We start from the raw sequence: 12,847 nt of genomic DNA on the forward strand, positions 1-12,847 counted from the left end.
CTTGAAAGGAAGGAGGAGGTCTGCAACTACATCTTTTGAACCTTCCGTTGCGAATTCCCCAAAGAAACTGATATGTCTAATTTACCTTGGGCTCTGCTTATCTGAATTTTGTTTGCAAGTATATATCAATGGTTTGTGGTCTATAAATACAGTAAACTGACTCCCATCCAAAAAATGTTGGAAATGCTGGATGGAAATATATATGGCTAGCAATTCTCTATCATATGTGCTGTAATTTCTTTCAGTTTGAGACAATTATCTTGAAAAAAATGCTATAGGTTGAATTTCCTCGTTTGATTGGATTTGTTGTAAAACTCCCCCTATAGCTTTGTGGGATGCATCGACGTTTACGACTAGTTTTGCATCAGGGTCTTGAAAAACCAAAAGAGTCGATACAGCCAACTGTCTTTTTATTGTGTCCCATTTAATTTTTTGTAATTTGGATTTATTATGTGCTAAGGCGTTTCTTAATCGAAGCATGATGTTAGCTGCTTTAGGTATCCATCTTCGATGGAAGTTTACCATTCCTAAAAACCTTTGGAGCTCTTGAGCTGTTCGAGGTTTTGAAACATCTTCTATCGCTTTTACTTTTTCAAGTAGTGGTGGAATTCCATAGTTGTTGATTTTTGTTCCTAAGAATGTAACTTATTGTGCTCCAATTTTACATTTGTTTGGCTTTAGTGTTAGCCCTTGTTAAATAGTCTCTCTAAAACCTCCTTCACGTGTTGAAGATGTTCATGGCAGTTGCTTGAAGCGATGAGAATATCATCAATATAGACATATACGTAAGGTAGGTCTTGGAACAATTTATCCAATAATCGTTGTAATGTTTGAGCAGCGTTTCGTAGTCCGAATGGCATGCGGATATATTCAGACCCTAGCGCTATTATGATGGCTGCCTTCACTATATATATCCTCTGAGTCCATTGGTATTTGAACATATGCTTTCTCTAGATCATTTGTTGTTAATACCCATTTGTTATGTAAATTTGAAGTATAAAGTGTTGTTCATGTATTATTGGATATCGATCTGGTTTGATGTTTGCATTTAACGTTCGATATTCCGCATATTCTCCATAAACCATCCTTCGTCTCTACCATATGGATCGGACTAATGATGATTGCCTAATTATTCTTTCTCTTTCAAGTTTTTTTTAATTTCTTCTCTCAAACAATTTACTTTGTGGGGTGTTAATCTTCTGGCTCCTGTGTGTTGGTGGTCCTCTTGTCTCGATGTTATGCTTTGTATTTGAAAAAAACGGATAAAAAGGAACTTCGCGTGTTTACAAAAGCTTTTTGAAGGGAAAAAATACAGTTCAAGCAAAAACTTGGCTTAATGCCAAGTTTCCGGACACTACCCCAGGAAAATCAACCATCAAGTATTGGTATGCTAAGATTAGACGTCGTGAAATTAGCACCAAAGACGGTGAACGCAGTGGACACCCAAAAGAGGTTGTTACCGACGAAAACATTTAAAAAATCCACAAAATGACTTTGAATTACCAATTTGAATTGTAATTGAATGAAATAGCAGACACTAAGATATCAACTAAACGTGTACATCATATCATTCACGAATATTTGGGTATGAGAAAGCACTGTTCAAAGTGGGTGCCGCGCGAGCTCACTTTTGACCAAAAACAACGACGAGTTGATGATTCGGAGTAGTGTTTGAAGATGATCAAGCGTAATAAATCCGAGTTTCTGCGTCGATATGTGGCAATGGATCAAACATGGCTCCATCATTTCACTCCGAAATCCATTCGACAGTCATCCGACTGGACTGCACACGATGAACCCGCTCCAAAGCGTGGTAAAACGCAAGTCAACGTCGGCTGGCAAGGTTATGGCGTCAAGGACCATCAACAGCGACTATTACATAGCGTTTTTGGACCGTTCGAAGGACGAAATCGCCAAAAAACGGCCACATTTGAAGAAAAATAAAGTGCTGCTTCACGAAGACAATGCACCGTGTCAAAAATTCATGAAGTGAGTTTCGAAAATCCATCGTATTCTCCAGATCTAGCCCCAGAGACTATTTCCCGTTCTCAGATCTCAAAAGAATGCTCGCTGGAAAGAAATTTTAGTCGAATGAAGAGGTGATCGACTAAACTGAGGCCTATTTTGAAGCAAAGGACAAATCGTATTATACAAATGGTATCGAAAAGTTAGAGTTAGTTAAAAAAACCTAATTTTTGCCAAAAAATGTGTTTTATTATGGTAGGCCGGGTATGTATATGTATATATATATATATATATATATATATATATATATATATATATATATATATATATATATATAATCTTTCAGTTTTTTCATTTTCGTCACATTTCATAAAATTATTTTAATGTTTGTGATAATGTTATTGATAAAAAAACATTTGTTTTAAATGTTAAAAATACATAGCGTAATAATATATTATCGTTGTGAAGCCGGTTAATCGGTTAATCTTATCATAATTTGTCATATTCTTACATTTCAACTCACAACGAAATATTATATCAATGAATACCTAGTATCAATTATATTAAGAGAGTATTATTTTATAAACACATTTTCTTTAATTTAGTTTTTTAATTATATTCGAGAATACAATTTATAAGTGTGTAAGAACAGCTGAATATAAAAAGGTAACATTACTAATAATTATATGTCATGCTAATTATATTATATAAATAAATATATAAAACATATAATAAATATATTTGTTTGTCTATATAGAATAATTGTCTAGCTTATTTATTAGTTTTCGTAAATTTTGTTTATAATTACTTAATATAAGTTTTTCGTGTACGTTTTTGTTCTTAGGGAAATTATTTGATTTTGCGTAAAAATGCTAATTAATATTTATTGTATCTTTTATTTGTTTCTTTTATTTGTTAAGTATGTAGATGAGATGTCAATTGTTATTAACCATAAGTTCACCGAGATATTATTATTGACGATTGAGTAACAATTACATTTAATTATTTCCAAACAATTAACAATTTAAATGCTAAATGGCCCTCCCCCTTCTCAACTTAATTAATCAATGTTGTCTCGGAAGCGACCTCCCTCCTCTCTTAAAAAAATGTCTAATTAAAAAAGGAAACTTTTAATTTGTGCTCGTTAATCGGCGCCAGACCCCACTCTACAATGTTATTACCCCCTTACATAACACCACCTTTTTTATGACTCCCTTTTTTCATTTTGCACGATTGCTCTTTTTTTTTATTAGAGGGCCGTGTTTCTTTTAATTACCACGTTCTAGTCTGGAATTTTTATTGTTTCTTCGCTTTATATCAACAGTCAGGATATTTAAATACTTCTTTTACATTTTATTGCCATTTGCGTCAATTCATTTAATGGCCGTAAAATTGAACAAAATCAATATTATCATTAAATATATTAAGATAAATAATAAGGATATATAAAAGCATAGAAAACTGAGTGTATTAAATACTCATATATAATATATAAAAACTAAATATAATCTAAAACACTATTTTAATATAGGCAACCAATTATACCCAACAAAATTTATCATGAAATCAGTTTTATTTGAGCAAATAGAATAAACTTATCTACAATATTTTATGATGCTTATTCAAATATTTTCTCATGTGCTTATCAAATTTAATTCTATTTATCTGAAATTTAATTCTATTTATCTGAAATTATTCAGAAGCTACTAGACATTTTACCCATTTTAGTCCAAATAAAAAATATGATAGAGCTACTGTTAATGTGTCAACGTTACGAAAAGTAATTGAAAATGGGTTAAATCATATTTTGTTTTCCTTGTTGGATATTTAATTAAATATGTAGTAACTGATTGACGTATAGATTAATTTTATCTTCAGATATACATGTTTGAAATGATTTTATCATAAACTGAAGACTTCATGTAAGGTTATGTTGTTCGTACACTAAAAATCAAATAGAAAGAAGTTAATAATGAGGTCCTATTCGAAGCTGTTTTTTATGTTATGCATAGTAGGCACATTTATATTTTGCCTTTTTATGGTTGATATCAGCGAAGTAGAAATTGCCGGTTGGGAGTTTAACGTCAGTCGAAATTTACATGAATATATACTAGAAGATCAAATGACTACTAATATATTACCTAGTGATTTCTGCAATAACTCTGTATTATTGGTGATAATGTGTATCTCCCACCCTAGTGGATTTAAAGAGAGAACTACAATACGAGAAACCTGGGGTAAGGATCGAGATGTTATGGGACATAATATCTCACTTTATTTCTTAATTGGTGAAACGGATAATATGACAATTCAGCATGAATTAAAACAAGAAGCAGATAAATATAATGACATAATTCAAGAAAGATTTGTTGATAGTTATAATAATTTAACAATAAAATCCGCAATGATGCTAAAATTATTCATGCTTAGATGTGAAAACACAGCTAAATTTCTACTAAAAATAGATCAAGATATATATTTAAATCTTCCAAAACTAGTTGATAATTTAATTACAAGAAATCAAACAGAAAATCTATTAATGGGAGCTATTATTTGTGGTGCCAAACCTATTAAAGACTATAAAAATAAATGGTAAGTTATTACAATAAGTAAATAAATTGTATTAAGTATTTTCTATTTGTAATAATTTAGGTATGCAGGTCCTAGCCATATGTATAGAGAATCAGATTATCCTAAATATTTATCAGGGCCCAGCTATTGTATGTCCAAAGATGTTCCGAAAAAGTTATTGAAGGTGGCTTTATTAACACCAGTTTTCCATTTGGAAGATGTGTATTTAACAGGTATGTGTACAATAAGCTTATTTGATAACATTCTAACACATGCACAAACAGTTTACTACTTGTCAAAAAAATCTGTTATTTATAATATATAAATAATGATAATGGTTTGGTAAAAATGCAAGTTCTAGTTTTAAAGCGAAATTAAAAAACACTGCTGTAAAAACTACTGTCAAACAGCATTAAGCACTGTTTGATAAAATAGTAACTAAAACAAATAAATATTTGATTGATCATGTTATTTTAGTTAGTTGACTAAATTGTTAAATATAAACTAAGCACTGATAGAATAACATCTAAAAAGGTCAATATTTCTTTAAAATCTCGTGTTTTACACATAATGTTGGCCAAATTTGTTTCCAAAATAGAACAAATAACTTCATAATTAAAATTGATTAAATGGCTCATCTTTATTGGTATTCTCTGAAACTGATATAATCACTTTAAAATTTGACATTTCAAAAAACAAATGAGTAAAAATAGGATCATGCATATATGGTCTATTGATAAGTAAAATGTTATTAAATAAATAAATAAGAAATGTTACCCTTTTAGTATTATTCTGGTATTTTTGTTATCTATTGGCCAAATCGTCTAGGATTGTAACAATTTGATCAATAAATTACTGGAAGATTTGGATGTCTTGTAATGATGCTTTAAACAAAATAATCATATAAAAGTTATATATTACAATTATATAATTTACAAAGAAATTAATTAACAATAGAAATTTACAACCTGTTTTTATTTTAAGGGATTTGCGCAACCAAGATACACCTAAATCTCACAAATAATGAACTGTTTACGTATCGACACTACGGAAACATCAATTACTGCATCTATAAGTCTCTAATCACTGTTCACTATCAAAGTCCAGACAGTATACGAAAAATACATCATGCTATTTATGGATCTTCACCATCGACACAGAAGAAATGCGAGGAGCAGCGTGAAGTCTATTTAGTGCATCGGTGGTTAACGAATAATATCTTAACGGCCAATAAATCTCGACGAAGACGTACGTGTAGCCCATAATAATAGTGTAGTCTACTGCTCTCGCAGCTATAAAATATTGTGATAATTAATTGTTAATCAGAAAGACAAATATTTCCGTAACAAATTCAGTAGAGGCTGAGGCTTTTTAATAACTTTTAAAACTTCCTTCGCCAAATAGTCATCAACGCGATATGCTTGTTCAACGACTTATTCATATCTTAAATTTAAAGTAACCAAAGTTAAGAAGCTTCTGCTCCACTATAGTCGCCTTTGAAACGAATGATAATTGTTATTATTCGTTTACAGGGTCATGTGATAAGAGATTTACAGTATTATAAGGGGATAAATTATTTGCTGTTTCGGTATTTTAGGTATTTTATTTATGATATAAATTAGAAGTAGATGTATTTTATACACTATTACTTAAATTCTAGATGCATCCTGAAGAATATATTGACGGAATATAACCTTATTATATTTAGATAAATTTCATTTCAACATAAAATCAGTTGGTTCATTTTGTCCGGGATATTTTTCTAATGTAATTTTTATGCATTTGATCACACTTATTGGAGGTACTTATGGATCGTATTTAATTTGTTGATTGAAGTTATATAGGAGGTGATAAGGGGTTAAATTATTTAAATCAGTTTATATACTTGATTGAGAACAGAATGAACCTGTATTAGCTAGCTAGGTTTATATTAGGTTTAATTAGTTGTGATTTCTGACTGGTTGTGGTAAAAGATTCTCCAGGATGTGTAAGGGTTGTTCAATTGAGGACTTATTAAAAAAGATAGGAAAGATATTCTTTTTTAGTTGTGTATACTTTTTTAAACATTTTTCCAAATATATATAATAGATATCGTTAATTTTCTACTATATAAAAATAATTTTTTTTATGAAACTTTATTTTAAGAAATGGCCAATAAGTAATAAGAATTTTTTATTACCGGAACAAAAGTTTGATATAAAACAAAAACTTTATTTGAATATTTCATACAAATATCTTATTTAATTATTTATTTAATCAGTGATATTTCCAAAGTATATTTTTGATACTTACCTATAGTTCCAATCATAGTTAGCAGATATTTAGTGAAACGAAAGTTGATATCATCAGTTGTATCAAGTTATATCATGTATCTTAGGATTAAGCTATAGTAACTCTTCATAAATAGATATTTTCTAAAATATTAAAGCTTGGATTTAAAAACTAGAATAGAGTCACGAGAAAGCCTAATTCCTAGTTGGAATAATTCGATGTTAAATTCAATAATATTGGCCGTCGAAAATATGTACTCCCGTAAGTAATTTTTTAAACTTTTTATTTTTTTGTATTGTTTTTCTCAGCTAGTACAATAGAACTGGAATATAGTGGAGTATTCACATTTTATTCATAGTTATATATTGTCGCAGAAACTTGAAGTATCTTGCTTCACTTGATAATAAAAACTAAACCATGTCATGGATATATACTTTGATTTTTGATGGTACAACCATCAGCTCTTGAATTTTCTAAGACCTTTTATTGAACAACCCTTGTATGCTATTTTTAATTCTAATTAACTTTACTGATCCTCTGAGTAGCATATTTAAAATCTGATACTTTAAAATGAACTAGGAAATATTAGTAAGAATCGTTTTAGTCAAAACCAAAGATTATTAAGGAAGGTTTTAAATGTCTATACTGAAAACTTAAGAAAATCGTGTTTTTTTTTAAATGTTTAAAACATTCTTAGAGAACATCTCAAAGACTTTACAATTTAGTTTATTGAATGTTGAATATTTTTTAGGTGCATGAAACATGACCTGTAATAAATAAGAACAATTTTTAAACATATTAACGCATAAACTAGTGATACTAGATGTAGGCATTGTGGTATAATGAACGACTTAACGAGTACAACGCCACAAAGCTGAAACATTTTGAAGTGCCTTACAGTTTTAGCCAATTACCGCATATCTGCCGTTATATCTGTTCGTGAATCAAAGAGTGAGAGACATTAGGCAATTTTAGGATTTCTTGTAGTTTAATGGCATCTTGTATTATTTACAATTTAAATGTACATTAGTTAGGTGTAAAATATAAAAGTGGTCTAAGCGTCTTTATTTCTTTTTTAATAAAAGTATTTTATTTTAATTACTATGTTAATTATTTGTGTTTCATTTGATACTACTAAAATGTCAATCAATCTGTTAAGTTTGTTATGATGATGATAAACATCTGTGGGAGTTTAACACCAAGTTTGATTTTAATGTAGTGACAAAATACCCTAGGTAAGTAAAAAAAGTAGAACACAGGCCAGGAGTTACACACTTTAATCAATGGTTAGAAAAGATCGGTATGGCTTGGAAAAGATTCAGGAAGAAAGAAAATGATTGCCATTAAACTTTCTATGCTTGTCAGGCAAGTACCATTTTTACAGTTTTTTTTTTGTCTTTTGTGGCGATGACTAATGGATTCAAGGTCTACAATGTAAATCATGAAGATTTTTTTTTGGAAATTTAAATTTATTCAAGGCATTTTCCATCGTTAATTTTTGTAATTGTTTTTCCTTTAGATAGCATTAAACATCTTTTAAGCCTGCTGCCACGTGTCATTGACTGAAATGGTAATTGGACGAAATCAATGGCGCATTCTATTTGAGCATTTCCATGGATTTTAAAAATCCAAAATTAAAAGGATCTTTGATTTATTTTGTAGAACCACCGACATTGTAGTCCAAACGGAGTATTCACAGTTCATACATTGTCGTGCCGTAAACTTATACTCTACTTTTGGTGGGATCAATAAGGATAACTTTGTTACCAGTTGTTATATTTTTAACGTTTTAGATTACGCAGTTGACTATCACGCGCACATTTAGTTGATTAGCGAGGCCATTGGGGTACACTAATAAACTTCTCAAGTTATATCACTTCATCTCATTCATCAGGTTATATCACTTCATCAGATATACTGGTACGTAACACTTTGTTTTAGAACCGTTGTATGATGGCTATATTAGACTTGCTAGTAATATTCCATAGTTGGATCCATATGACCAAGTATTGATTCGTCTAGCAATACCTTGTTATCTAATGATAACTTGGATTTGCGCCCGATAAGCCAATTAATTTGATACGATTTAAATCCAAGTTGTTTACGTTTAGCAAGTGGCATCCTCAGCTTGAAGAAGTTAACTATTGTTGATATTTATTGGTAGCTATGTTCTTCTACACAGAGTGAAGATGCGTTTGGAGGTTCTTTGATGCAGTTATTGTATGTTCGTAAGAGGCTAAGGTTTCTGTGTCGTCTGCATGTGTTGCCACAGTAATGATTTTTGTAGTGGATAGATCGACTGTATATAGGAGATACAGCATTGAACCCAAAACACTGCCTTGCGTAACTCTTAAATATAATGGATGTAATTGAGTGAATCTTTATGCTCAGACGGGAAAGAATTAAATACATTTTTAAATGATTTGAGAAAATGTCCCAATGTGTGTAAAACACAATCATTGTTATTTTTTGAATAGGTAAATTATGCTGCTGGTGCCTTTTCAGCTTCCTTGTTGTTTTCCATAATGAATAATCTGTAGGCTTAGTTGGGGTCAGTTTTTCAAAGTATTCTTAAATTCCGTGGTGTTGTTAATTGTAGATCATCTCTTTCAGCTCTTTTATTGCTCTATTAAATTCTCTTTTATTTTCTGCACTTTAAATTCTTTCATAGCTTTTTTTTCTTTGTTGTGTTTTCCTGGATTGCACGCAATATATATTTTTTCGTGTAAATGTTGTTATAAATGAATTAACTCTTACATTTGAGCAACCAACTGTCTATTAACTGTAACTGAACATTTTAAACAAAGAACTGTTGTTAAAGATCACAGCAATAATGAAATATTAACGCAGTCATCTTCTTACATTACAATTCACTAATCTACAAAGTGAGTAGGATGTGAAAGGCGCACTGTAGCAATTCGAATAGCAGTCCCTGGCGCATTCAGCAAAATCTACAGTCTGACGTCTCAAGCAGTCTTCTTTGTGTCTGCGTGTCTCCTATTTATTTTTACAGCCCACTAAAGAAGGATGAAATAGATCTGTGATATATAATTTGTTCGATATACGTAGCATATTTTAAGAATCCGCATAAGGTTTTGTTTATTATTTGCTAATTTTATAATTATGTTTTTAGATACTTATTATTTTGCTATATATGGATGTAAAATTTTAATGAAATTCACAAGAGAATAGATAAATAGAACCATAATGGTGTAAAATGTAACTATATTTTATGTAGCGTTGGGAACAATCGACTGAAATCGACTATCGACTGTTTAGTAATTACTTAACAGCTAAATACTTTGGTATACAAGTCGATGGTAAGTTATTTTGGAAACATTATGTTAAAGAATAAGCAGAGCAGATTAGATTCAAAGTCAAGCAACTGTACTGGTTAGTCGGAAGTTACTCTCAACTTGAGCTAAAATCATACTATGATTGGGTTATCAGTTATAAAGCCAATTTGGACCTATAGGGTGCAAATATGGGGTTTTAATTTTTTTTCATCAACTGAAATATTCTGTAAATAATAAATTAAATATGAGAGCTTTGAAGGTTAATTCGAAACAAGGAATGATTATTTTAGATAGTTTTAGGTTTAAAGCCTTATTCTAATAAATTGTCACTAGATATACAGATAATGGATAATCTTGTTTGTCACCGGTCAGAATTGGGCAAATTTATTGACTATGTAAATTTTTACACAAAAATTGTATTAATGGTATTAGTATTCATTAGTCTAGTCTAAAATTATTATTTTGTTTCTAATTGATGTAATTACTAATAGTTACTGCATAATTTATGATCATAATAAAAAATATAAATGAAATATTGTCGTGAAACATGTAAATGAAAATAATTAAAATACTTTTTATTTAAATAACTGATGATAGTGTTTGTGCTCGAGGTCGGTAGGTCAGTCAAAACTTCAGTTTTATAGGAAATTAATGGACCTGGTTTATGTACAATCCTTGAAATTCAGTGGTTTAATATTCAGGTTCTAAAATAATTATAAAATGTGTTCTTTATAACGACAGTATAGATTACTAATATTCTGGTAATTCAGCAATTAATATCGGTCTTATGCTTAATCATTGTTCTAAGGTTTTCGTTAATAATAATTAATGGAACGCAAGAAATGGACCAACAAATTCTATCATTGACAGATGAATTGCCTGATGATTTCAGTTATACATTTTGTGCCACCAAATAATGGTAATATTCTTTGTAAGGCTTTATTATGTCTACCTCATAAATCTCCACATATACACTCTTTTCTCTTGGGACTGAATATGGGCTCTTCTGGTGATTTTGGATTATTTTGTAATTGTTACAGAATTGTAAATGTTTGAAATTACTTCAGAAATCTATAAATAGAATACTATAGTCGTATAAACTTAAGATTTTTATGACATATTCTTACCATAATATTCAAACGAGTTAAATTTCAATATTATTCGTATTTTCTTCCTTATCATAACTTTTTTTATTATGTTACCAACCCTACAATAATTTTATATTCTTTTTAAAACGCTTAGACGGTACATATTGTTATTGTTAAACATTGCTTTTTAAGAAAAGACCACTATATGTACCGTCGAAAAATGATTCACAAGACATTTTATTTTGGCATGCCATTGTGTAAAATATGGTTATAAACAAAAGAATACACAGTTCCGAACCAAACGATGAAATCCGTCAAATGATTTTTGGAGACCGAAACTTTCCGAGAAGAACCGAACGCGCCACGAATTGATTTCGATCACTGCGAACGAAGATATTTTCGTCGAATCCATACTGACCGATGTTCGCGCAGACCCCGAATGTTCACTTCGTTCAAGTCTGTACTCACCATTAGAGTCTTTCGAAGAGTATATTGTTAACGTAGTTGTTAGACGAATATTATTGTAATCACCTGTAATATCTTGTATAGTGTTAAGATAGTGACCTTTATAATATTTTGTTGAATGATTGTATTTTATTTACCAAGAAATAGAAGTATTGTTTTCAATAAAAATCTTTTAATGACTTAACTGTTATCTGGGTTTATTTTTATTTATCTATCTGAAAAAAAGCGACAGTAAATAGTGTAAGAACTAAAGAGGTATAAGTCCTATCAATTATCGGGAAGGTGTTTAAGACAACCGAAAAAAGAGACAAGTCTGAAGAACAGACAGTTTTAAGACTCAATTAAGGTTGCGCTGTTGCCTCTGATTTACAGTCTGCAGGCAGTGCCGTAACAGTCGCGCGATTTGACACCTCCCACTAAAGAAAAGACCACAAGGGTGTATGGGGTTGTTGTTCCGTTTGAATAGTTTATAGTTACGACAGAATCATTTTTGAGTATCGCCTGTACCTTTATCCGCTAATTTGCATTTAATGATGGCCGAAATGGTTCGGCTGTTCTTAACCAATTTTCCATGCTATATCCTTTATGGGATGGTATTCCAACTTCAGTATTCTAACAGTCTACGGATGAAAAACTGAACTTCTGCAATAAGCCTTTGGTTACCATACACCCTGAACCAAACATTGCCAAAATGACCCCAAAGAATTATTCAAGTAGGTGCTGGCGATTGCCAATCCAAATTAATCCTGTTTTATTTGCTTGATAATTAATTTGATTACGGTTAATTGATTGAATTCAAAATTGAACAGCCTCATATGGTTTAGCCTCAAAAGGTTTAAAACACAGAAACTTTTAAACTAGTTTATTTTAAAATACTGTTTTATGTTATGGAGGCCACCTGTTGAACGGCGATACAAAAAGGCACTGAGAGTTTTAATCTATTAAAAAACACCTATCTCGGCAACATATATTCTTGACATCTCTCTCGTAGCACCATTGAATCCATAGGTACAGCAGCAACTTATATTTCCTTCCATAATAACCAATTTATAGTTTATTCAAATTAGAATTTCAAATGTCAAAGTCAAACTGGACTAAAACTCAGAGTTGATGCGGCAACGTTGCAATGTTTCGACGTCACAAATATCCATGACGCTTTACTAAAAAATTTGAATAGACTATATTTGTTTA

At 30.6% G+C, this 12,847-nt stretch overlaps 1 protein-coding gene across 3 annotated transcripts; it reads left to right on the plus strand.

Annotated features, from left to right (window-relative positions):
* The first annotated feature begins 2,496 nt into the window (after nt 1-2,496).
* LOC143196386 (beta-1,3-galactosyltransferase 1) lies at nt 2,497-7,917 on the plus strand. Of its 3 annotated transcripts, none has more exons than XM_076404048.1 (4): nt 2,497-2,631; nt 3,844-4,557; nt 4,618-4,769; nt 5,521-6,762. In XM_076404048.1, the coding sequence occupies exons 2-4, from the start codon at nt 3,938-3,940 to the stop codon at nt 5,799-5,801; spliced, it is 1,053 nt and encodes a 350-aa protein (XP_076260163.1). In that variant the 5' UTR covers nt 2,497-2,631; nt 3,844-3,937; the 3' UTR covers nt 5,802-6,762. The 3 variants fall into 3 exon arrangements, with proteins under 3 accessions (XP_076260163.1, XP_076260164.1, XP_076260162.1); XM_076404049.1 differs by lacking the exon at nt 2,497-2,631 and adding an exon at nt 7,559-7,917 and having other exon boundaries at nt 3,692-4,557; nt 5,521-5,784; XM_076404047.1 differs by lacking the exon at nt 2,497-2,631 and having other exon boundaries at nt 3,692-4,557.
* Nucleotides 7,918-12,847: the final 4,930 nt, after the last annotated feature.

Source organism: Rhynchophorus ferrugineus, unplaced genomic scaffold, assembly GCF_030347505.1.
Source record: "Rhynchophorus ferrugineus isolate W39M unplaced genomic scaffold, kcgeb_rfMv2 rfM4, whole genome shotgun sequence".
Classification (NCBI taxonomy): Eukaryota; Metazoa; Arthropoda; class Insecta; order Coleoptera; family Curculionidae; genus Rhynchophorus; species Rhynchophorus ferrugineus.

Coding starts and splice junctions, on each gene's coding strand:
- LOC143196386 (XM_076404048.1), top strand. CDS start 3,938: ATGAGGTCCTATTCGAAGCTGTTTTTTATGTTATGCATAGTAGGCACA. Junction 4,558..4,617: donor AAAGACTATAAAAATAAATG/GTAAGTTATTAC, acceptor GTAATAATTTAG/GTATGCAGGTCCTAGCCATA. Junction 4,770..5,520: donor GGAAGATGTGTATTTAACAG/GTATGTGTACAA, acceptor TTTTATTTTAAG/GGATTTGCGCAACCAAGATA.